Below are 25,892 nucleotides of genomic sequence, written 5' to 3'. Positions count from 1 at the left end.
TCACAGTCCAGCGCACTTGTCACCACCACGGCAGTCGTGAAGCTCCTGCGCAGCCGCCGGAGACTAGCCGTTAGGCTACAGATCAACCAGAGAAAGTAGCCGTTGGCTTCTCTCTCTAGAACCAGAGTTTCTCACACTTCTCTCTCTTTCTAAAGGCTTTTTGGACATAATTTACCATTTGCCCCTTTAACATAATGCTTCTACTGCAAATCCAAAGGATGACATGGAAAAAAGATCGTCTCATATACAAATCAAACTTCAAATTAATCCTTTTGTGTACATATCAATATGAAAAAAAGAATAAAAATCTACAAAGAGGTAACATTGCAACATTTCAGCAAGCTCATGGAACAAATGATTCTGGACCTTATTATCAAATAAAATAAAAGAAGAAATTCTCCCTTGGTGGGATATACAGTGTGTAAGAATGGAAACCAAGGGGTTTGTGACGTGGGGGAATGACCTCTTTCTTGACCCCTCGAAGTAAGTTACTCACTTGAAAAAGAACTTCCAAATTTCCCTATCTGCCAATTCAGTAACCACATGGGCACCAAAAACGCCTTCCTCATCCACCAGGGCTCTCAGCTGTCGTGCTCCACCATTCGAACCAACAAAATTCTTCTTGGCAGCCACATACAACACTCCATACGGTGGTCTCAAGCACTGCATCAAAGAAATCCAGTCAGATCTTTTGCAGACAAAAGGCGCCTAAAACAAGGTCATTCTCTTCAGTGGCTTCAGCTCAATTCCAGATAATCATTATATTCAGATAGTCAATGTAACAAGCACCATGTCGTGAAGAATCATTTCTGATAGTCCAGCTAATATAATGGACTTTTTTCCTTTTATAACAACAATAAATTACATATGGAGAACCGAATCTCTGAACTATTAGGTTTGGTCCATCTGTACTACACAGTCATGTTCCTAGTTTGAATTCATTCATTGATGAACTGGAATAGGATACCAGGAAAGTTCACAAGATTTTTTGTGGTAAAGATGGGCTATACATAGTGATGTCCCATGATACCGGTAGATTCAGCAAGCAGTCCAACAGCATCTAATGTTCATAAGATCGAAAGAAAGATAAGAAAACTCAACAGCCTACCTTTGTTATGAGGGCATATAGCTTCCGCACAGAACTCACTGAATATGGGATTTCAGTAATTAAAATAATATCATAACCACCATCCCCAGTGTTTGTCTCGTTTGCCCTCTCCCAAGCACGGCTTCCTGAAAGCTTCCTTGATCGTCTGGAAGAAGGTTCATGACCAGTGATGCTTCCATCCTGACTGCTACACCCATCCATGAAGTCATCCTCAGAGAAGCTGAGGTTTGCCCCCGGTGCTAGCTCAAATCCATCCATGTGCATCACAGAGAGGACTGTATGGAGCTCCTCCCAGTCCCCAGCATAGAAATGAATATCAGGAGACAATTGCTGCCGAGATGGGGTGAGTGGACTCTCTGGTTGGCGGCTCTGCCTGTCCCAAGCCTGCTCAAGATTTGCCAGGACATTGGGAATGGTCGTGCATCTTATAGTTTCTGCATTTGGATCCTGAAAATGCACTGTGGAAGCACCCTGTAAAAGGTCTCAAAAAGAAATAAAAATATATAAGTTTCATACAACAATAAAATGTTAGTAGGACATGCTTTGGTAACAAAAAAAAAATCCAAGGACAAGTCAAATGCCAATACTAGAAGGCAGCATAAGTTTCTAATCATTTGGATAAGGCATACCTTGAGGCAAGCAAAAATCCCAGCCAGGCCATACCCACAACCAAGCTGCAGCAATCAGCAAAATAAAACGATTTTAGAGACAGAAACTATTACGTGACAAGTTACATGATAAAGTAAGGAGCAAATATTCATTACAGAAAAGAATATTTTAACATCTTGAATTCCACTATTTAGGAAGACGAGGCCCAACATGTACAGGAAACCAAATCAATTCACAGTAGTTTCCATGAGCTCCAAAAGAAAAAACTTTTCCATTTGAAGTGCAACTTTGGACAGCAGTTCAGCACTGAAAATCAATAGCGCACAGACAAACATATGAAGAAAACAAACAAAAGAGGAAAAAAATGGTCAACGAGGATGATGTGACTATTGAGAACCAATATGCTTTATATCCAGGAGTTCAACCAGCAATGTAGTTGCTTACTATCTTGAGGAAGTTAGGTGGAAAATGCTTACCAAATTGGTTCTCAGCTGGTAGATCATGTGGATATGGATTAACAAGGGTAGCATATGTATCAATTGTAGCAATCAAAGAGCGATTGGGTTAAGATTTCCTTTGCAAAGACATATACATATGTTACACTTGCTTCTTTTTCTGGGGTGGGGGTTGTAGGGGTGGGGTAAGAAACATAAATACATACACAAAGATTTAAAAGAAATAAAAAAGATGGAAGCACCAAATACAAAATTGGAAGAACTTTTTGAAAGCAGCAGCTACCTCTAGAATCCGTTTGCCCCTGAAACTCAACTGCCCGTCACGTATCTCATGCTTAAGCGTACTTACGAGATCAATTGAACTCTCCCAGGCTTTCAGAGATCCTGAAAAACCAGAAGTTACAATGTAGAAAGTCACAATTTCTGCTGCACCAAATTAGTTATACAAGCAAACTACACAAAGCGATTCACGGCTTTGGTGCACTCACCATCAGGTCTTGACGATACCACCTCCGAACTGGAAAACCCAATCATGTCGGCCACACTAACTCTTCCCTAAAGTACAAATTAAAAACAAACAAAAGGATTAATTCTAGAAGCACCCATACAAGTTGATTGCAAATTCTCAAAAACTACCACACAATTAAGTGTTGCATCACTTTTCTCCCACAGCTTTCACCAGCCAATTACCCATGCAGGTGATCCATCAGGTTTAGGGTGGATAATGGAAAAAGACTGGCATAATTTCCCAATGGCAAAATGACCCTTAATGATGGATATAGTTTCAATGTCTGATATAAATATCACAAGTAGAATTTCAAGAAACCATTGTACAGCATGTACCTTGAAAATGTTGAGACCTTGCAAATCAACATTCTCTCCAGCATACTTGTAAGGGTGAGCATTCTGTTAGAAGGGCAAGAAACGTTTGCATTGTTATGGAAAGGATATAAAATAGTCATCTTTAAAATTCACCGACGAAGGTTCTTGATAATATTGACAGGCAAAAAATTTGCTAATCTTGGTCAAAGAAGAAACAACAGCTGAAGTTCACCTATAGATCACGGGTAACCAAGTTGGCAGAAAGACTAATTAAAAAGGGATAGCGATACCTTTGAAGGAAGAATCTCAACAGCTGGTGAAGGAAGATGCAAATCCCTTTCAGAAACTATGGAAATGCCGTAAACATTCTTGTCATGGGTCATTAATCCTGGCAAGCATTGCGCAAGCAGTGATGGTGCCCGCATTTTCTTCTTCTATTCCTTGATAATTATCACCCAAGAAACTGCCAATGCCACCAAATTAAGGTTCCAAGTTAATGAACGTATAAGCCACCAAAACAAATCAAGGATCCTTAAAGTTCAAAAAATGCCTAAAAACATAGATCTCTTTAAATTCTTGACATGCTCCCCGTAAACAACTCAGCTGAAATAAATAAATAAATAAATAAACACATAACTGAAAGCAAAACTAAAACCATAATCACCCAAAACCAAAATATGAAAACCTATCCCATCAAATTCCACGAATCATCTATATATTTTTTAAACTCGAAGTCTCCGAACCCTAGAAATTGTTCCTCCAAAGGGGGAAACAAACTCAATCTCCAGGACACACAAATGAGGGCAAACCAAACTTATAAATGAGGAAGAAATTTCAATTTTTTAACACTAGAAACCACAAATAAGATGAGAATACCGCTAATTCCTCACCAAAGACTCCATCTTTCCGATTCTCACAACAGCGAAGGAAAAAAAAAATCCCAACAAGAGTAGAAGGGGGAAATTCAAAATTGTACCCAGATCTCGAGAAGATGATGCAGATGCGTGATGCTCGGGAGAGGGAGATCGCTAGGCGCGGAGAACCTTTTCGATGGGAACCGGAACCCTAATCCGCCCCTAAGCCCTAAAGCCCGCCATGGGCCGCTGCTCGCCGAGTCAAAAGAGATCACGGCAACTCGGGAGAAGGAGAAATTTGGCGACGAAGCTTCGTTCCTACATCCGCGGCTAAAACCTCCTTCCGACGCCTGGCTTCCCATATTGCCCCGGTCTCTTTTTTTTTTTTTTTTTTGAGTATACTATAGTCTATAGAGAGGGGGAGCGCGAAGCTTCGACGAGTAGGTGGCCGGGCGGTGCGATTACCTCGCGCCGGAGCGTGAGAGAGATGCAGAAAGACGGTAGCCTGATGGTAGGGTGGCAATAATCCTATCGAGTTATCCGAATTCGAAATGTGCGGACATTAATTAAATTAGAGAATTGGATGTCTCATACTTGGACAGCTCGTTGGCGGATATGTTTTTCTTTCATATGTACCAAAGTGGTGCCAGATGTGATGTACCCACCTTCGGATGGAAAAGATATGAGTAAAACGGAGTCTATCCGCATCGAACATTCTCCTGACGGAACGGAGGCCCAGTGAAGACTGCTACACGAGGGGTGGGTTGGTCCCTTCCTCCCCCTACCCCTTTTCTTTAATAAAAAAAAAAGAGATGCGGCCGCGTGCGGTGGCCAACCAACCTCCTCTTTTTCTTCTTCTTCCTCTTTTTTCTTCTTCCTTTCTTTTCTTCTTTTTTTTTTCTCTTCTTCTTCTTTTTTTTTTTCTTCCCGTGTCTCTTTTTCTAATTGCTTTTGGTTTTTCGGGTTGTAATGGTAACAAGCCAGGTAGGTCGGACTCAAAACTTTTCATTTTTGAGTTATTTATTTATTAGTATAAGATCAAGCTAAAGGTAATTAGACAAACATATGGTTTTGTAAAGGAAGGTGCTCCACCTACACGCATGTGTCTTCTTGTGTACTCGCTCTAAACAATAGTGTGGCAACGAGGCAAGCCTTAAAGGAAAATATAATGGTTTCACAAGTCTAACTTCCTGAACTTCCGCAAGCAGTAACGGGATATAGTCCCCTCCATAGATATCAAAATTGGACTCCCAAGAATGTCTAGTAAGCTAATCTGCTATCTGATTGGCCTCACGATAGACATGGGTTATTGTAAGAGCAAAACATAGTATGGTAATGTGTGTTTGGAAACTCAACAAAGGGTTTAGCTTTTTCTTGTTTTTTGTGTCGCTATATTATAATATTAATTTAGATTTTTATAGTTTAGATTTTTTTGGTTAAAAAATGGTATTCATATAGTTCTCACATGAGTACAACCTGCCAAATTAAAAGAAAGAAGACGATATAGAGGGTGGGATATATCTCGAACCCTGGTCCAAACCACTCCACTCGAATGCCGAGCCACAAAGGAGGCAACCCAGTCTGCCACACTATTCGCTTCCTGATATAATTTATATTTATTATTAAGGTATAAATTTTCTAGTTATTGAATCTAAAAAAATGCATAAAACAATTGGTAGCATTCTCTTTGCTATATTGATGGATATCTATTTCTCAAATGCCATATACGAGTAAATATTACGATACCTCGTGGCAGAAGTGAAAATTTTTTTTAACCATTCATCTCGATCAAAGTAAAATAAGATCTCAATTAATTATAATATAGATTGTTTGTTAGAATTGTCAAGCCTTGAAATTTTTATTTAATGATAGAAATAAAAAATTCTGTAACCTTTCAGCTTGGTCAAAGTAAACTAAGATCTCTCGATTGTTTGTTAGAATCGTTGAGCCTTGAAATTTTAAAAATCCTCAAATAGATAGAAACATAGTATTAACTTAAATTTTTTTTTGTGCGGTGAGGTTACATGCTAATAACCTCGCTGCATAAGAAATAGATAGTATTAACTTAACAATTTTCTTGTGCAGTGAAGTTACATGCTAATATATGCCAACCTATCTGTCTTTTTCCTGAAATATTCTTATAGGGGTGGTGAAGAGTTTGTTTCAAGTTTTTCACATGAAGCGAGATGGAAACTGCTGGATTTCTTATAAAAAAATAAAAAATTAGTTAATGTCTAAAGTTTGAGGGAGTAGTTGGAAGCCTAGGAATAAGCAGCTCTTGCTTGTTCCACAAGAAGAATGAGGAAGGCCACTTGTCATGGAGGAGGTTGAACTTAGTTGGCATCTATAGATTATTTAATCAACCTAGACCTCTTCTAGAAGCATCTAGAGGTATCCGAGGAGCATATACTTCCCAAAAGATATTGTTGTACATTATTATACCTTTTCATTCACATCAAATTCTAACTCAGCTTGTCATATCAAGAAATTATATCCTACACAACGTGCACTACGTAGTAGTGTACGCACGCTTATCATCTCGTCTTGTTTCATGGACTCCATTTATCATGCCCTCATCTTAAATTGCTGCCCGTTCTCATCTTGTCTAATGTTTTGCTGACATGGTGCCGCAGGATATAGGATATAATTTCTCAGTCATATCCATGCAAAGTTGTTAGCCGAACGGCCATCTCTAACCTACCTGCCATATTTGGGTTCACCATATATTTTCTAATTCGAACAAGATTGAATAAAATCCACAGTAGGTATCACCATTCATTCAGCCACCTACAATTGATTAGATGGGCTTATCTGAATGGATGATGGGTGAACCAAGTATGAAGCCATAAACCAACCATGAAGCTAAAATTTGAACTGATGCTTGGACTGCAGAAGATGGGGTCTACAATGGGTCTCAGTTATCTGCTCAGTCACCAATTGTTGATTGTTAGCACCCACTGCTGATTGATAGCCATACCAATTATGGAGGATCTAAAGGACCCATTCCATGAACCGGTGATCGATCTGGGTAGAACATGAACTTGAATGAATCCCATCAATTTAGTCACCAACCATTGGTTAGGGAGACCCACTTGATCTAATGGACAAATATTGCATAATTTGACTCAAGGAGACAACAGCCAGAGAGGATCAGGACACTAGTCCAACCATGTTTCTAAAGCCTTGATACAAGGGGAGAAAGCTAAAAGTTAGAAGAAGAGAACAAGCTATTCACCACATAGACCAGGACCACTTCTTTGAAATTCCATTACCAGATTTCCTTCAGGCTTGTTACGAAGATCTCACAAGCTATATAACTTATGTTTACCTATGTTGGAAAACTATTAGCTTGCTACCATATCTTTTCTCTTGAAAAAGGTGGAAAAGGTAAAGGTTTCTATTTTATTTCTGAATTTTTAAAAATATAAGTATGTTTATTATAGTCAATTATTTTTTAAAAAAATAAATATAACAGTGGTGGTCGAAATGGTGATAGTAATGGTAAAAACAATGGAGGTCATATGTTAGTAGCGATGATGATGATGGTGATAATGGCACTGGCAACATAATGATGGGATAATAGCGGCGATGATAGTGATGGTGATGATGGCGGAAGTCATGGAAGTAGTAACAGTGCGAAGGCGACTGGACAATAGTGACAATACTTATGGTGGTGATGGTGGCTGCAAGAGCAACGGTGAAGAAAGTGGTATGGTGGCATTAGAGGTGGTAGGGACGACGATGACGACAAGCCGGGTTGAGCCTTGCCCTTGCCTGAGACTAACCCAAAATTGTTTCATACTTCAGGTCGGGCTTAGGCCTGACTTTTTGGTTTTTCAAACTCTAGGCCTGAGCCCAACTCGAGGTTATGCCTGCGTCCGGCCCAAAACCTAATCCATTGTCATAGTGTATTATCCTACTCCACCAGTCCACCCATTTCCTTCCCTCAAACTTCCTCCGCAGCTCCTCTGCCATCTCTAAAACTCTGAGGCTAAAACCCTAACCCTCATTCCCTCTCACTAAACTTTTACACCTCCGAAACCCTAGCCATGGCTGCCCTCGCTTTGTACAACAAAGGAAATTAATATATGAAACAACAGAGCAAAATTCAAGTCTTGGCACCAAGGTAACAAGTTTCATACATAAATGAGACCATAAGAGTAGAGGGGGAAAACACACACCCAACCTTAAAGTAAGGTGCAGTTAGAAAGGTGGGTGAATCTCTATGGGTCAAGATATTATACCTTGTAATGCCCATTTACATGGGAGATACAACTAATCTGAATGCAATGCAGGAAATGTTGAGACTACTCATTTGACTAAAATCAGACCAAGTGAAGGGCTCTATTTTTCAAATGGGCTCCATAACGCAGAATGCACCACTGTTTCAGCTTTCAATGGAGAAGCAACATTGTACTCATTTGCCAAGGAAGCAAATTATGCTATTTCTCTGAAGAACTTTATTGGACCAAATACCAATCACCAACTACATTGATGCACACGCCCATTGCTCCAGACTGCAATGTTGGCATTTGAGTTTAGCAAGCTACAGCTATAGACTACTGTTCCGTCCTTGCTAAAAACCAAGGCATGAGTGTGCTGACCCTGTATTGATCCCCCAGCTGGACTCAGTTACCAATTCCACTGATGCAAAACTCTTTGCCCCGAACTGCAACGATAGAAGCTGCTAAAAACAAAGGCCATGAGAGTGCTGACTCTGTATTGATTCCCCAGCTGGACTAGTTACCAATTCCACTGATGCAAAACTCTTTGCTCCGAACTGCAACGATGGAGGCACTGGGTTAAGTTGTTTGAGAAGAAGACTGCACCATCAGTCTCCAACTCTATAGGCATAAGACCATCATGTCCACGAGGCTCCCCAAGCTGTTCGTCTAAACTGCCTTTGGCATGTGCGACGGTACAATTCTTTTGTTTCTGTTAGAGTAAGTGGCTTATATCGAGCGATACACTGGTATTCTAACGGAACAGAGTAAAGCGATGGGATATGCTTATCTTTGGGGCGATTATGAAGTGTTATATTTTATCAATGATGCTGATAAGGGTTGGGACTCTGGGGCTAGAGTTTAACTATAAATATCTTATAACTCTTGTTATTTTGAAAGAGAGTAAAATTACAGCCGTTTTGCTCCCGTAGACATAGGCACATTGCCGAACAACATAAAATCCCTATGTTTGATTCCTCTTTCTCTTTCTCTCTCAATTCTTCGTATGGTTCCGCATCATTGGATCTTGTGATTTGCGCAACAGTTTCGCAACTGCTTCATATATGCCCACACTTGCAGCCCATCTGATCGCTGTTGTCCAGGGACCAATCAATTTCCCCTGAAGGCATCACCTTCATATGCTTGCATGGTAATGCATAAAGAGTAAACAAATCCTGCCCAAATTCTACATTGATGCCTTCATGACCATCAAATTCACTTAGCCCAACTAACTTTCTAAGAACTCCTTCCAAGACTAAATCCTGTAAATTGCCATCTCCAAACTCTTGCAGTGGTCGACACAAAATCTACTGACCATTAGCATGTTTTGGCACATCATTTTTTAGGTGAGGCGGCCTTCTTTTCTTGGAAATGTTACATGAATGCTGGTCAGAAGAAGCTTTGGTTGCTTTGCTCAAACCTGAAGGTGAGGCAGCAGTCTTCCGGACACTATTGTCAGAACCTCTGGTTTTACATTCTGTAGCAGCTGACTTTGGTGTTGGACTGAATGCAAGCCTCCTTCTGCATCCTTTGTTGACTTGTCTGCCTGCTGGAGTGTTCTCCTGATGGAGTCTCAAGCTGACTAATTTTGATTCACGAGGACCTGAAACACCATCAATGCCTCGATCCTTACGAGGTGACAAGCATAGGAAGCTCTTGAATTCAAGGCATCTATAGGAGTTATGATCAAATGGCCAAAAGAGAGGTTCATCAAAATCAGATTCTCCTGTGGCATTGTTAACTTCATCTGTCTGGCCGATAGAAGATCTGGAAGAATAGCTAGAAGGCCTGATTTGGAAATCCTGTTTGGCACTAAAGGAAGGGCTGGGAAAATCCAAATCAAAGATGTTGAACGCTTGTTCTGTGTCTTGTATCAACTCGGAATCCTCCTCTTCAAGATCCAATGAAGATACCCATATGCCTGTTCTATCAAAATCTCGAGATGGCGTATCATCATATGTATTGAAGGATGTACAAGAATTATTAGTAACTGGCAAGTCCTCACTGAGAGATATCCTCATATGAAGAATCACAACTATCAGAATGCCCATTCTGAGAATGTTTTACCTTATTTCTGACAGTTTCATGTAACTGCAAGACAATTTCTTTCTTCAGACCTTCCCCCTCAGTATCTTCACATTGTCTATTAAGAACTAAGGGTGTCTCGCCTGTAGGACTCATTCTAAATCCATCAAAGTTAGGAAAACCTTTGCCCTTATCAGAGAGAAAATCATAGCTTTCGGATAATAATGATGATGATGAGAACCGATCATGGATAGACAGATCCCTGCAACCAAACTCGCAAATATCTTGTGAGTCATCAGAACTAAACAATGATGAAGATTTATCTGAAGACAACCACATATAGTCACTCTCATTGGACAATCCTTCAGTATAATCCACCGGCTTCTCCATATCAAAATTTTTGGCTTCTGATTCTGGAAGAAAAACAGTAGACTTCTCCGTATCAATTTGATTCAGGCCTGCCTTATGACCTCTCAAAGCATCTTTGGACCAACTACGGGTACTAGTGTTCTTAGAAATTGACTGAATTCTAGGCACCATCTCATTTGCTTGTTTGGAAGATTCATTACTACCAATGAAGACCATTTTTCTGGAATTCAAAAGTCAAGCTATCAGCACAGTGATATATCCAAATATGTAAGAAAAAGAAAGGTCCAATCTTATATGAGATTGAAGAGGCCTGCTAAGACATTAGACCATGGCAGATCACAGGAAAACAAAAAAACCAAGTTAAGCACTTTACAAAGAACAGGACAAGGCATGTCGCCTTTAAAGTTCAAAATGAAATTAATCTAGTTTGTACAAAATGACAACTGGATAGATCTTCATGCTATTCTCAAAAAACATAGAACTTCATGGGCAACAGCCACTAAAAGCAAATAGAATAAAGGTCACCAATGTTAAAAATTTAAAAGTTTTAAACCCAAACACCTTACGATATCAAATTTTTGTTTTTCTAAAAACAAGCAAAATCATAAATGGAAATCTACCCTCAGCAAGTTCCTCTTCCTCTTCCTAAAATGAAGTGCATTAAGTGGAAAATTAGAAAAAGGAGAATATTATGTGCTTTCTATCTCAACATTAATTGCAATAGACTCACTTTCTTACCAAAAACCCAGAAAAAAACTGAGGAAAACAAAATAGCTCACTCATTTATAGTCATCTGATCAACATGTGAGGATCAAAAGCCCATCCAACTATATAGTTACCGGCAAACATGCGGCATTAGCACAATATATCACAAATGTGCTGGAAGAACACCTAATCAAGACCCTCCTGTAGACATCCTAAATTGATGATGACCATAGCATCAAGGGAGTGAACAAGCGTGCATGCACCACACTATGAACTGACAGAGAGTTTAAGTAATTGCACTCCAATCCATTGTTAGTGGCTACTGTGTTTGGTGATACGTCTAGTTCAGCATCCCATACATCACAGGATATAACTGCAAAGTCAATATTTTTTTTTGTTACATAGAAAATGAATCATTCATCGCAGCCGAATGAAAAAAAAAAGCGAAATCACAAATTAAGTGCTTCAAAATTTCAGGGAGAGTTTAGAGAGAAGAAAAAATAGAGAGACAGAAGGAAAAATCTTATTTTCCTGAAGAAAAAAGAGAACAAAAGCTCATGTGTAAGCAAATAATTCTCATAAAAGAATTGAAGATCAAATCCGAATATGAAATATTGTTCATCAAAAATTCCGAAAATAAAATATTAGCCAAAGCATCTCCAAGTACTTTATTTTTAAGCTTAAAATAGTACAAACCTCCTAAAAATCTCGACTTCCTATCAGTCTAAAATTAAAGAAACGAACAAAACCAGTTCCATTGATCAACTATAAATCATCAGAACAGATTAAAGCCCAAACCAAAACGCAAAACATCAACTTTTTATTCTAAAAACAAAAAATAAACCATTCTTAATTTGATCCTTTCAACCTAAAAATAATCACAAAAATCCCAATCCAAGAGTTATAAAAACAACGAAAAGCATCAGATTAACCAGAAAAATTAAGAAAAAGTTCAATCTAAAGGCCAAAAAATCGAAAAAAAAAACCTGGAGAAAGGGTTCTTCGAGAAGCGACGACCAAGAGGGCAGAACGGGCTTTAATCGCTCCTGTGACCGTAAAAAAGAGTGAGATCACTCAATCTTTTAGCGCTATTTATAGGCCAAAGAAGGTTTTAAGAAGGTTTTATTAGTCTCTCGAGAACGAGAAGGAGAGATTTTTCCCACGTCCTACTCGTTTCTCTTGTCATCATGCACCATAAATCTCATACTTACCGAAAATACCCTTGCTCTAATTATCGGCATCCGCTTTTTTTTCCTATGAGACAGATAAGATCGAGGGTAGTTTGGTCATGTAGAGTCATGAGACTATAAATAGGGTTGAGTTGGTCAGAAGGGTAGGAAGAAGTATAGTCTGAGTTAGGATAAAGTCAAGAGACCCCACGTAGAGGTAGCTTTTTTAGACTTCGGATTGGCATCCAAAGTTGCAAGGCATGTAAAATATGATATCTCATAGCATACACATAAAATTATTAAAATTAAATTAATAGTTTATACATCTCTGAGTAGGTTATAGCATAAATAAGTTTAGTAACTATTTCTTATTAAATTACAGTAATGGGTAGAAGAGTGCAATGGGAGGTTACAAACATAAAACATGAGACACAATAATGAGAATGTTAAGTGAATGCTCAATGAGTTAGGAGAGATTGAGTTGAAAGTGAGTATGTTGAGGGTGAAAATTAAGGGGAAAATAGAAACTTGCTTGTGATCAAGGTTTGCCTACTTATCATGAGATCATAGTTCAAATTTAGAATAGGAAGGTAAGAAGAAGCATACAAGCATATTCTTGAAGAGTAAAATTAACTAATGAAGGGTTGGTCTTGGTTAGCATAAAATTATGATTACCAAAAAAAGGATTTGGATTTTCTTCATATGTTAGCAGGAGGATTAGGCATAGGGGCTTTCTTGAAATTTATTCATAGATTTTGATTCTGCGAGTCAAAATTTATGATTACAAAAAAGAGAAAAAGGATAAACAATAAAGTAAAAAAGTGAGGTATTTCTTTGCTTTCCTTTTGATTTTTTCCTGTTTCTATTGGTTGCCTTTGAACCTTTCACCTATTGATTGCTATTAATTTTTTTATAAATACATACTGTTGAGATAAAGCCTAAAATCATATAATTTTGTATGATATACTACCTATAGTTAACCTCATCATTGGCACGATTAAAAAATTTAGATACATTACTATAGTTAACCTCACTGTAGCCTCAAATATGTTAACTAGATTATTTGTAACATATGCTAGTAATCGTACTACACGATTTTAATTGAATCTTGTCTTCATAAAAAAGTAGGGGAGTTGAGGGGTATGCTTGCAAGGAGAGTTACCTCTAGTGGCCCAAATTTTTCTATAGGCTTCATCAACCGAAAGAAAGTTTCTCTTGCCTCCATAAGTGGTTAGCTATCTATTGTTTATACTTCAACTCTGAATTGAGTTTTGTTTTGAATGGTTTGCCCCATGATTAGGTTGAGATCTTGTTTTTCTAATATAATGCAATGTATAGTATCATGCAATTTGGAATTACAAGGATTAGCACTCTCAACCGAACTATCACAAAATCAAAATAGGAAATGATCAATAAACAAGAAAATATATAGGGAATAATCAAGTTTGCTGTATCTTTAGTTACTTTATCACTCCCTAGCAAAAGATTGGGTGGTAAACAAAAGAATTTAGAGTGCCAAAGAAGAAATGAAACAAAGGCCACTTCTTCCATCAAGATGTCAACTAGCTGATAATTAGATCAAACAAATTGAACTTGAAAAGTCATGTTGACAATGAGATCTCAAACTAGATAATAGTCGATCTTGATTGATGTGTTTTGTTCAAGTATGAAAGACTAGGTTAGTTGCCATGTGTGTTGTGCTAATATTAACAAATTAAAGAATCACTAAAGTATATATTGGAAAACTAAGAACTTGCAATAAATAGGAAATCTACATCCTTTCAGAGGCCGTGACAACCAGAGCTTTGTAAATATAACTTACATAAAAATTAGATCGGTCAGGAGTCTCAAGCCAGTTATAATTACTGGTAACTTTATAGCTGACCTATTAGAGTCTGCAGATCATGTGCAGAATCTTTGGAAATGTAAGTTACCTTTTTATTACACGCCCATCTCCTTTTTATTTAAAAAATTAAAGAAATGAAAGAAGTGTCTTCCACAAAAAGGGGGTGAGCTTATCATTTTCGTGAGAGAGTCGACCGTTGGCTTCGCTTTACATGTAGGGGAGGAGACTAGCCGTTAGGTTCATGCAATCCCTCCCTCTCCGTTTCCGCTCTCCTAAGAAAAGCGCTCTCGCTGTTTCCTCTCGGATCTAGGGCAAGAGTTCTCGTCAATAGTTCTCAAATCGATCGAGAAATTAAGGTATCTCGCAGACGCGAATCGATATCTGGTAACGCCTCCCCTTCGTCTTCCCCCTTTTTTGTTTTCTAGTTTTAGTAAGTTCTCCGAATCTTGGTGTTTTAGGGGTTTTCTTCGCATCGATGCGTTCCACTTCTGTTTGATTCTTTTCTCCTTCTAGTTTCCTGTAGTAATTTCTCTTTCTTGCTTGATTTTATATAAAAATTTGATATTTTGCATTTTTTAAAGTATCGCCTTGATACGTCTTCTGAGAATTCCTCCGATCCCCGGGTTCCTTTCTCCATGGAAGAGCTCTGGCTTAATCTTTTTTTTTTCCTCGATGATTTCGTCTTAAAGCCGAATTTCTTGAAAAGAAATGTTGGCAACCCATGAATCTTTAGCAAGAAAAGTTTTGAAATAATTAATTTAACGCCCCACCTTCTGGTTCTTTAAAGCTGTGTCAGTCTGTTGTCTCTATTATAATTCTTTTATCTTGCTACCAGGTTATACGAGAAGATGATGTTGGATGGGAATGTCATTAGGTTTGGTTACTAGAGATGGAAAAATTAGATCCGAACTTATTGTTCCATGTCTGTTTTACTATGGTTCGTCTTCCCCCTTTTTTCTTTTCTAGTTCTAGTAAGTTCATCGAATCTTAGTGTTTTAGGGGTTTTCCTCGCATCGATGCATTCCACTTCTGTTTGATTCTTTTCTCCTTCTAGTTTCCTGTAGTAATTTCTCTTTCTTGCTTGATTTTATATAAAAATTTGATTTTTTGCATTTTTTTAAACTATTGCCTTGATACGTCTTCTGAGATTTCCCCTGATCCCCGGGTTCCTTTCTCCATGGAAGAGTTCTGGCTTAATCCTTTTTTTTTCTTGGATGATTTCATCTTAAAACCGAATTTCTTGAACAGAAATGTTGGCAACCCCATGAATCTTTAGCAAGAAAAGTTTTGAAATAATTAATTTAATGCCCCACCTCCTGGTTCTTTAAAGCTGTGTCAATCTGGTGTCTCTATTATAATTCTTTTATCATGCTACCAGGTTAGACGAGAAGATGATGTTGGATGGGAATGTCATTAGGTTTGGTTACTAGAGATGGAAAAATTAGATCCGAACTTATTGTTCCATGTCTGTTTTACTATGGTTCGTCTTCCCCCTTTTTTCTTTTCTAGTTCTCGTAAGTTCTCAGAATCTTAGTGTTTTAGGGGTTTTCCTCGCATAGATGCGTTCCACTTCTGTTTGATTCTTTTCTCCTTCTAGTTTCCTGTAGTAATTTCTCTTTCTTGCTTGATTTTATATAAAACTTTGGCTTTTTGCATTTTTTAAAGTATTGCCTTAATACATCTTCTGAGATTTCCCCTGATCCCCGGGCTCCTTTCTCCATGGAAGAGTTCTGGCTTAATCTTTTTTTTTTTCTTGGATGATTTCGTCTTAAAACCAAATTTCTTGAAAAGAAATGTTGGCAACCCCATGAATCTTTAGCAAGAAAAGTTTTGAAATAATTAATTTAATGCCCCACCTCCTGGTTCTTTAAAGCTGTGTCAGTCTGTTGTCTCTATTATAATTCTTTTATCTTGCTACCAGGTTATACGAGAAGATGATGTTGGATGGGAATGTCATTAGGTTTGGTTACTAGAGATGGAAAAATTAGATCCAAACTTATTGTTCCATGTCTGTTTTACCATGGTTCTTGGGCAGTGATCTGTGTATTTAGATTCTTTTACGTTGATTAGTGCTAGATGAGAATGTTTGCTTTCTTCAAACTAGATTTTGGCCGCTTACCGTAGTGATGCATCAAGAAGGGATCAGTCAGCATGTTATTTTATGTAGTTTTCACAGAATGCATGATATTTATATAATTACTTTTCCACGTGTAATGCTTTGATCTTTATATGACTCTATGCTTTTCAAGTTTATTAATTGATATGTGGTTTATTCTGTTCATGCATATTTTATTTACTATGAATATACTGTTAGTGATGAGGTTTGAGTCATACAAGCATGGCAAACCAAAATCTGCTAAATTGGTACCGAGACCGTACCTGTAACCAGCACGCCAATTTTTTTCAATAAAGTTTGAATTAGCGATAATCATTTTTTTTAATTTTTTCAATAATTTTAGGTACAATTTGATGTTTCTTGATGTTTTTTTTTTATGTTTCTTGATTTTTTTTTTTGATGTTTTTTCATGTTGTTTGATGTTTCTTCTTCTTCTTCTGCTCCGAACCAGCCTTCACAGCCGAACCGACCGGTTACTTCAGCTCGGTTCGGTTTGGCGGACCGTGTAGCAAACAATTCCCAAGAAGCAAACACTTCATCTTACTTTAGATATTCTGATTCCTTCATCTTGATGTGAAGTTTCCACAGGTTTTTCTAAAATTTTTGTATGTGAAATTTGTCATCAGGATTTTCTTTGACTACTTCTGAAAGGTTGAGTCTGGCAGAAGTCTATGGCTTCTCGAACTCCTCTTGTTGTTCAGAATGAGAATGTACGCAATTATAGAGGTATATATAGCTTCTGATGTTTGCAAAACTGGATTTTTACTGCACATGTTCATGTAGAGTTTTATTTGGAAGACCACAATGAATTTAAAAATGTTTGTTGTGTTCCCAGGAAAAGGTGTCGATGGGGTGAAAGCTGATCTTTCAAAACCTGCAAAAACTGGCCGTCAAGTCAGAAAAGCTTTGACGGATCTTTCAAACACTGGCACACCTCTGGTTGCTGGTGTATCAAAGACCTCTGCTTTGAAAGAGAAGTCTGGAATACGTGGCCGTCAGACCACCCTGAATGCCCCAAAGAGTACTATTTTCACTGATGAGGAGATAAAGATTTGCAACGAATGGGCCAGGGAGGGAATTGAGCATGCTCATTTCACAGGAAATGACTTACAGAAGCTCCAGAGTGATATGGAGGAAGAACGTAAGATCCATACCATGTCCTAGTTTTTCTTTTCTTTTTTTCCCCTGGTATGTTTGTTGAGATTTCTTTCTATTTCTCACAGTTTCTGGCTTATTGTATTACTGGTTCATCCACTTATTAAAGTGTTGTTTTTAATTTTTATTAATTTAGGCATAAAAAAGAAAGTTGAGAAGGTACTGTCTGGATTGCACGAGTGGTCAAATGTTGCCTACGATTTTGGGTTGCCAGTGAAGGTATGTGGTTTGATTGGTAATCTTGTGTTCTAAATATCATATAATCCTATGGCAGTAGTAATTTATAAGAAGTGCTGTGACAATTTTTGTGTAACAGTTGGAACGCAGCCACAAGATACTATAGCAATAATGCTTTCTTATAATAACATACTTTATGAACATCACTTGATTTTTATGAAAAAAAAATTGATTTTGGGTTTACCTTTTTTTTAAACACAGAATATTGTGTGCAAGCTAATTGAGTATGTTTTGTTCATTATGTTTCTCTCTCTTAGGGAAAAAATATAACGATGTCATCCTCACCATAAAACCTCCTATGAACACTACTAAAATTCTAATCTTTCATTACACTCAAAGGGATTTTGGACTGTCAACTTAATAGTAGTAGCAGGAGGCACTCTTTGGCTCATTTTCTTTCTTTTTTCTTTTCTTTCTTGTTTCTTTCTTTTCTTTTCTTTCTTTGTCCATGCATGAAGATGGCGGGTGTGATTATTTTATCAACTATCTGGCATTTGTCTGAAAGAAAATGACACAGAGGACATAATTTTGTTTATTCTAAAATGCAACAGACTATAAGTGAGATTTTAGCTTCCTGAATTGCTTCGTATGATTCTCAGACCCAAATAGAGTAAGATATGGTTCTTCTCCCTTTCTTATAGTTTCTTAACTATAGGGTTTATTATCCGACAATAACATGTCCTGCAAGTCTGATCCATATACTTTAGGATAGGCTTTTCTGCATCCTTCTTTACCACAAAATATGTAGCAAGGCTTTTCTGAAATATGAACCTTGTCTTTCAATGTTTTTCCTTCATTACCTTGCACTGTCTCCCATTTTAATCAGTATACAGGTGCATGTTAAGAAAGAAAGACATAATTTGGAATTTCTTTAGGTTGCATTTCAATTTCAAATTTAGGTCTGTTTAGGAAATGGATAGAGCACTTGTAACAGCAATCTTAGACTTTGTTACTGTAGTCATAGAAAAGAAAATTAAACTATGTATATGGTCTATTCTACTAGGGATTATGTTGTGGAGTTAACGTTTTTAGAGCTGATGAATTATGAGTTGTATTTGTTATATTCTTTATCCATGTGCGTGCAACATTGTTCGCAAAAACAGTGTTGTGGTGCTTGTGCCCTTCCATTGGAGGAGACAGTTTGCTTCTTGGGATGTGCATCCCCAAGCATTTGAGTCGTTTTTATGAAATGATTAGTGGCACTTCTACTATTATTCTCAAAAAGAAGACAAGAATCTTAACCATGTTTGCATCGGCTATGGCCCCATGAAAGATTTCATGCAACACTTCAATTTTCATTTGACAAGATAGTTTGCAAGCTTCCATCACTTGTGTGCGTTGCAACACTTCCATTTTATATGAACTTCTAAATCTGAGTCTTGCATATCGTTACTTGTTAAAATTTTCACCATGTATTTCTTGCAACCTTTTCTTTCGGTTATTATTACAAAATTTGTCGAAATCATTGTCCATCCCAAATGAAACAAGTTTTATCATCATTTATTGATTACCATTAGAAGGGCTTTTACATTGTTAGACAATTTTTATACTATCAGGGATGGTATAATAGATTATTAAGTATTGGGATCACCGTCCGCATAATCAGTACCAAGACCATACCAGTCAGCGGATGGGTCGGTACAGTACGAAACCGGTACCGTACCGACACATGATATGCTTGGGTGTGCTGGTCCCATATTGACATGACTATTTTTTTTTTAGTTTTTCAAGTTGATTTAAATGGTAATCAATCTTTTTGAATATTTTCAATGATTTTAAGTCTAATTTGATATTTTTTTCATAATTTTATTGATATTTTTATATATATATTTTTATATTTTTATAATCTCGGTTTAACCTAAATGGTTCATCTTATTATTTTAAGATATCACAAAATATAAAATGATTAATGAGATGCTACATACTAGAAAAAGCAACATGAAATATCCTCAAATCAAGTAGTGAGGTAAAAAATATAAAATAATATAATCAATTACATTTTTTTTAAAAGTAAAATCTTGTCGAGTGGTATTGCCTTATATAGAGATCCAGATTGTTAGCATAATCAGGATGCACATCAGCCCACCTTCCTAACCAGGCGGCGTTGTAGTTTTGTTTGTTCAAATCATAAGAAACGCGCTCTAGGTTTTAAGTATTCTCGAATTTCTTGCTAAAGCTCTGGCTCCTAAGAGATGTCCTCTGGATGATAAATTGACTGATAAAATGGCCGTGAAAGGGCCTATCCGAATAAGTATCATATTTCTAGCCTGTGACGGGGCAAATAGTAGTTTCACGTTTCAAGCATGTGATGGGGCAAACTATAGTTTCACATTTCTAGCCGTGCGGCGTTGTAGTTTTGTTTGTTCAAATCATAAGAAACGCACTCTAGGTTTTAAGTACTCTCGGATTTCTTGCTAAAGCTCTGGCTCCTAAGAGGTGTCCTCTGGATGATAAATTGACTGATAAAATGGCCGTGAAAGGGCCTATCCGAATAAGTATCATATTTCTAGCCTGTGACGGGGCAAATAGTAGTTTCACGTTTCAAGCCTGTGATGGGGCAAACTATAGTTTCATATTTCTAGCCGTGACAGGGCATACAATGGTTTCACATTTTTAGCCTATGATGAGGCAAAGAGTAGTTTCATATTTCTATTATGTGACGGGAAAAATAGTAGAATCACATTTCCAATTTGTGACTGGGCAACCAATGACAATGAGACGAGCTCAAAGTCCTTGTACATTTAATCAAGTTCACATCCACACACTTCAATTTCTTTTTATTTTCAGCTTTAGACTAACCACAGTCACGTTTTTCGCCTGTGATGGGGCAATCAATATAACATGGTTAGTCGAAAGCATCAGACCCATTAATCCGATTTTGCAAGTGTAAGTTATGCTAATATATGCATCCATCATACTATTAATTATAAGCAGACATGATCAAAATATGATTTAATACCGAAACCATCATAAAACTATTCTTGCTTCTTACTTATCCGATCATTAGAATATCATACACATATATGTACAAAATATCTATATCATGCAAGTCGGTGTACAAGGATTCTAATATATGCATCCATCATACTATCAATTATAAGCAGACATGATCAAAATACGATTTTATACCAAAACCATCATAAAACTATTCTTGCTTTTTACTTATCCGATCATTAGAATATCATATATATATATATGTACAAAATATTTATATCATGTAAGTCGGTATACAAGGATTCTTACCTCATTGTCGACAACTCAGATAGACTAATCACCTGCCCAAACCGCGATCTACGAACCGAGGTGCGTAGAACTCTACTCAACGTCCTCTTATCTAAAAGATTGCTCTCCTACGGAACCAAGTCAACATCAAAAATTGCCCGAGGTGCGTAGAACCTAGAAGCCTCTACTGTCCACTAAAGGGGTCCACCAACATTGCAACCCAGGACTATCCAGCAACCCTCTCAACCAAAGATTCCCCCAGATCATGCTAGAGAGGGAAAGTACCAACAAGAAGAGAGTATAAGATCTCGTTGGACTTCTTCCTGCCTGGATGAATGTAGCCCCATGCAAAACCAGAGCTAATGTGAAAATAGACTCATATAGGAAGATATACAAGGCCAACTACATAATAACGCCCAATTGTTTGAATCAATCATGTACAGTGTAACTCATTCCATTTAATTAAGAAATATATGTCCAATTAAGATAATAGATCAGGGGTTATCAATTATGGATCCAATAGTAGTTGACAACAGTCGGGTGCAGGATAGATCGGATCGACTAGGTAGTAGTGTCTGACGATCCAAGTCGGTCCGCTCTGACTAGTCCAACCAGTCAAATCATGAAACAAGAATCTGACTTATGGTATAGATAACACAATAGAGATTCATAATGATAGAATCCATTGGTACTCGGCGATGGTCGGTGTAAGGCCAGCGTGACGGGTGGTTGCAGCGACACTAGACCAGGACCGTCTATTAGGTCAACTAGATAGTAACATTCGGGTGCTCGGATTGATCGATTTAGTTAGTCTAATAAGTCATCTCAAGAGAGTTAGGCTATAGTATAAATAGTTCAATAAAAATTGATGATAATGAAATTCAAACGTGCTTAATAAGTGCCGTGGTGAGGGGCTGGCACGCTGCCCAACGACTATAGACTGGGGCCCTCCTCTAGAGCCAACCAAAAGTCACTGGGATATGCCCTTACCAGGTCTAAGAATCCTAGAGAGAGACAATCTAGCTGGAGAAAAATAAGAGAGAGAAAACCAAAAGAGAGGAAAGAGAAAGGGAGAGAGGAGACGATTTAGTTAGTCTAATAAGTCATCTCAAGAGAGTTAGGCTATAGTATAAATAGTTCAATAAAAATTGATGATAATGAAATTCAAACGTGCTTAATAAGTGCCGTGGTGAGGGGCTGGCACGCTGCCCAACGACTATAGACTGGGGCCCTCCTCTAGAGCCAACCAAAAGTCACTGGGATATGCCCTTACCAGGTCTAAGAATCCTAGAGAGAGACAATCTAGCTGGAGAAAAATAAGAGAGAGAAAACCAAAAGAGAGGAAAGAGAAAGGGAGAGAGGAGACGGCGGTGCGGCCAAGGGTGGTCGAGCTCCGGCGACGGCGGCCTTCAGCCGCGGCAGAAGTTACGACCTCATGTCTAGAAGAGGTAAGTTAACTTAAATAACATGTATAAGTTAAGCCAAGGGTGGTCGAGCTCCGGCGACGGCGGTCTTCAGCCGCGACAGAAGTTGCGCCCCTATGTCTAGAAGAGGTAAGTTAACTTAAATGACTTGTGTAAGTTAACTGGTGTATTCATTATTAACATACTACAACACTGTTCTTTTTTACAAACCAAAATATTTAGAGAGGACACCGACAGCTTTGGAGTATCCGCAGCTGTCGTAAGTAAGAAAAGTATGAATCCAAGTATATTACATATCCGGAGAACATTTATCTGACGTTAGATGGTTACTAATATGATACTCTTATATATAATTTTTTTAATATTTTTATAGTTGAATGGTAAATTCATTTTAGTTTGTCCGTAAAAAATTTTAAGCGGCTAGCTATCTGGATCCTCTTTCGGACGGTCTCCTTGAGTGGCTTGAGCGCAATTAGTCCACCTTCAGTCTCATCCATAGCAAGCAGAGGAACCGTTTGACACAGAAACACCTCAATAATCTTGCATATATATTCACTACAATTTGAGATTGAGCTGAAGTACATTTAGGAGAAAGTGGACCTAAAGTACACATATCCGATCCATAGTGGTTTCATTGATGATGAGAATGATCCTATGATCAGATGGCTTGTGGGCCAGCAGCAGAAGCCGGAGCTTGATGAGCGAGGATCGCCTCCACGACCGGTTAGTTTCGTAGCCAACGAGGCTAGGGTCGATGCAAGGCAACGGAAAGAGAGCAATATTTCATGCATCCTTCCAACTGATCAGCCACAACCACAGGCGAGCTGATCACCATATGACTCCTTATTCGAGATATTCTCTCAAAGATATGATCGAGAGATACTTAGACGAGGCCACTGCGCTACCCGATCGACTCGGTCAGGAGGGCGACATACATCTCCCAACATAGCCAAGCAAAGAGGAGCATGAAGGATAAGCAGATAGAGAGTGGCACAAATGGACGCGCCCCTTCCTGCCGTGCACCCCGCGCACTGCCCTAGCGCAAGGCCCGGCCCTGGCTCACTTGGCCGCGCGTGCACCTGCGCGCGGTCCAGCTCCTCTGCGCGCGCCCCGCGCGCGTCAATGCCGCTCTGCCGTGCGCACGCCCGCGCACGGTCCGCCGACTGTGTGCGCGCACCGCACGCGCACTTCTCCGCTCGGCCTGGCCGCGCGCGCTCCTGCGCACGGCCTGCTCACGGCCAAGTCTGGGCACGCGTCTCTTGCGCATGCCGTCCCGAGGCCTAATGCGTGCGCCTCCTTCGCACGCGTCTCTTGCGCAAACAACAAGTGGTACGAAGGATAAGAAAACAACTGCCTAGGCGCACACCAAAAAAGAAAAACAAAAAGCATCTGCAGCCCCAATGAAGAGCATGAAAGAGAAGCTAGTTCGTTCAAATTCAGAGATCAGGAGCAACAGTTCTAGTGGTCATGGATTTGCTAGCCAAAAAGAGAGTGGAGGACATGAGAATACTATTTATGAGACAGTCGCAGGGTAGTTTTTGATTTACCGGTGAGTCCTAGTTTATGCTTGCTACACAACATAGGGACCATGATGCACAATCTGGTAGAGCCTGCGAGGATCCGATTACATATAAAAGACGGGCTCCTCGAGGTCATTCAGGAGGACACGATGCAACTGCAGATGATTTTGCATGTGGAGTAGAATCTAGATATATAAAGTTCTAAGTCGTATACTGGATCTTATTACCCGCAGCCACATGCAGCTTATGACCCATATAGATACAGACATGGATATGGAGCGTCTGAGGCTCTTTTGGTGGCTACTATCGTGCGCAGCTCGGAGCATCTTATGGGTCAGATTTTGTTACCGGCTTATTCGGATGGACCTCTTCACAGCTATTTTATTAGCCAATTTATTAGCCAAAGAACACTTCTTAGAGCCAGAGCTTCAGAGAAAAATCCGAGAGTGCTTATAACTCGGAGCATGTTCTTTATGGGATGAACATATAAGACTACAACGCCGCTTGGTTAGAGGGGTGGGTTGATGTGCCTCCTGACTATGCTAATGATCCGGATATCCACGAGAGGCATCATCATTTGACGAGATTTTAAATATTGGTATGTATGTTGTACTTTAATTATATATAATTGATTGTATTATTTTATATTTTTTACGTCACTACTTAATTTGAGAATATTTCATGTTGTTTCTTGTAGCTTGTAGCAACTCATTAATCATTTTATGTTTTGTATTATTTTAAAATAATAAGATGCATTATTTAGGTTAAACTTGGATCATAAAAATATCAAAAAATATCAAATTAGACTTAAAATCATTGAAAAATTTAATAAGATTGATTACTAATCAAATCAACTTGAAAAACTTTAAGAAAAATGGGTGTGCCGGTATGGACCGGCATGCCCAAGCGTACCGTGTTCCATACCGACCCATCGCTGTGTATAAAACGAACTCTAGGGGCAGCAACTTCACCCGAGTTCCACACCATCTTTGTGTTATTTACTATACTGCCTGCACTCTCTTATCATGATGGCTTTAGAGCCAGCATCCTTTCCATTGAGAAACACTTTCCCACTCTATCACATGCTGAGCACATGCAAGTAACTAATTTATGTAATTGTCTGAATATTTTCGTTTATATTTTTTCGGGATCTAGTAGTGTATTTTTAAAGAGTTGCTAGAGCTTAAACTTTTTTTTGTTTCTGACTCAGGAAGTCAAGGATACTGAATATATAGCGAAGATACAGTTGGAGCCGGAGTTGCCTCCTCTCATTAAAAAGTCATCTTCAGGTCTCTCTCTCTGTCTTTGTGTGCATCTCTCTCTCTCTCTCTATATATATATGTATATGTGTGTGTATGTATATGTATGTATGTATGTATAGGGTTCAAGTTACAATTTTTTTGAATAGAATGATGGTAGTCCCACATTGATGGCCTGAGCCTTTAGATGTGATGTCTTTAAAGTGCTTACATACCGAAAATCATGTCGTTTGAGACCCTAGCCTATGCATCAAATGGTCAAAGTTTGGACAGTTTCAATAACATAAAACATATAGTTTAGAGGTAGACCACATTCAATGGTTTGGAGCATCGATATGGGACTCCCATCATCCAATTCAAAAAATAGGTGTGATTCTATAAAAGTTTTACACCAGGTATCACTTGATCTTGACTGTAGTTTCTAATACAACATATGCTCATGCGATACCCACTTTGCTGTCTTGTAAAAGTGAGTATTATTTTTTTCCTAATATGTGCTATTATTTTGCTTTCAGTTAAGAAAGACATTGTTGATCTTCCTTTTGATCTGGAGCTTGATCATCTTCCAATTGTTGACCATGAAATTGAGTTCAAGTTGAAAGATGAGCCGTCGCCTCAGAAGCATCTTTCATCCATGTCTTTGGCACTTTAGAGTAGAGATCAATTGGGAAACATTAAAATCTGTCAAGCTTGGGATTTTTTTTTCTTCTGAACACATTGGTTTTTGGGATACCTTATGCTGTTTGTACATGAAAAGATGCTGCTTAACGCAAA

General features: G+C 38.4%; 2 protein-coding genes and 1 long non-coding RNA gene across 5 annotated transcripts; 1 reads left to right on the top strand and 2 right to left on the bottom strand.

Moving 5' to 3' along the window:
• Window positions 1-224: 224 nt before the first annotated feature.
• Window positions 225-4,386, bottom strand: LOC103708568 (uncharacterized). 2 transcript variants are annotated; one of them, XM_008793554.5, is made up of 8 exons: window positions 3,971-4,386; window positions 3,285-3,457; window positions 3,016-3,078; window positions 2,661-2,727; window positions 2,456-2,556; window positions 1,738-1,782; window positions 1,109-1,579; window positions 225-663 (listed from the first exon to the last, which is right to left on the bottom strand). In XM_008793554.5, the coding sequence occupies exons 2-8, from the start codon at window positions 3,417-3,419 to the stop codon at window positions 493-495; spliced, it is 1,053 nt and encodes a 350-aa protein (XP_008791776.1). In that variant the 5' UTR covers window positions 3,420-3,457; window positions 3,971-4,386; the 3' UTR covers window positions 225-492. The 2 variants fall into 2 exon arrangements, with proteins under 2 accessions (XP_008791776.1, XP_088566037.1); XM_088709911.1 differs by having other exon boundaries at window positions 3,871-4,010.
• A 4,825-nt stretch (window positions 4,387-9,211) lies between these two features.
• LOC120112162 (uncharacterized) lies at window positions 9,212-12,284 on the bottom strand. Its single transcript, XR_015972786.1, has 2 exons — window positions 12,157-12,284; window positions 9,212-10,685 (listed from the first exon to the last, which is right to left on the bottom strand). It is a non-coding gene; the product is annotated as an uncharacterized LOC120112162 (long non-coding RNA).
• Window positions 12,285-14,392: 2,108 nt separating this feature from the next.
• LOC103708566 (uncharacterized) lies at window positions 14,393-25,892 on the top strand. 2 transcript variants are annotated; one of them, XM_008793551.4, is made up of 6 exons: window positions 14,393-14,541; window positions 16,928-17,027; window positions 17,137-17,442; window positions 17,593-17,675; window positions 25,070-25,148; window positions 25,634-25,892. In XM_008793551.4, exons 2-6 carry the CDS (start codon window positions 16,973-16,975, stop codon window positions 25,768-25,770), a joined length of 660 nt encoding a protein of 219 aa, XP_008791773.1. In that variant the 5' UTR covers window positions 14,393-14,541; window positions 16,928-16,972; the 3' UTR covers window positions 25,771-25,892. The 2 variants fall into 2 exon arrangements, with proteins under 2 accessions (XP_008791773.1, XP_008791774.1); XM_008793552.5 differs by having other exon boundaries at window positions 14,415-14,569.

The sequence above is a fragment of the Phoenix dactylifera genome, chromosome 13, assembly GCF_051530095.1.
Source record: "Phoenix dactylifera cultivar Ajwa chromosome 13, Ajwa_hap1_PhDact_Kaust_v1.1, whole genome shotgun sequence".
NCBI lineage: Eukaryota > Viridiplantae > Streptophyta > Magnoliopsida > Arecales > Arecaceae > Phoenix > Phoenix dactylifera.
The sequence above is the reverse complement of the archived record's forward strand: the minus strand, read 5'-3'. Positions and strand labels throughout refer to the sequence as shown.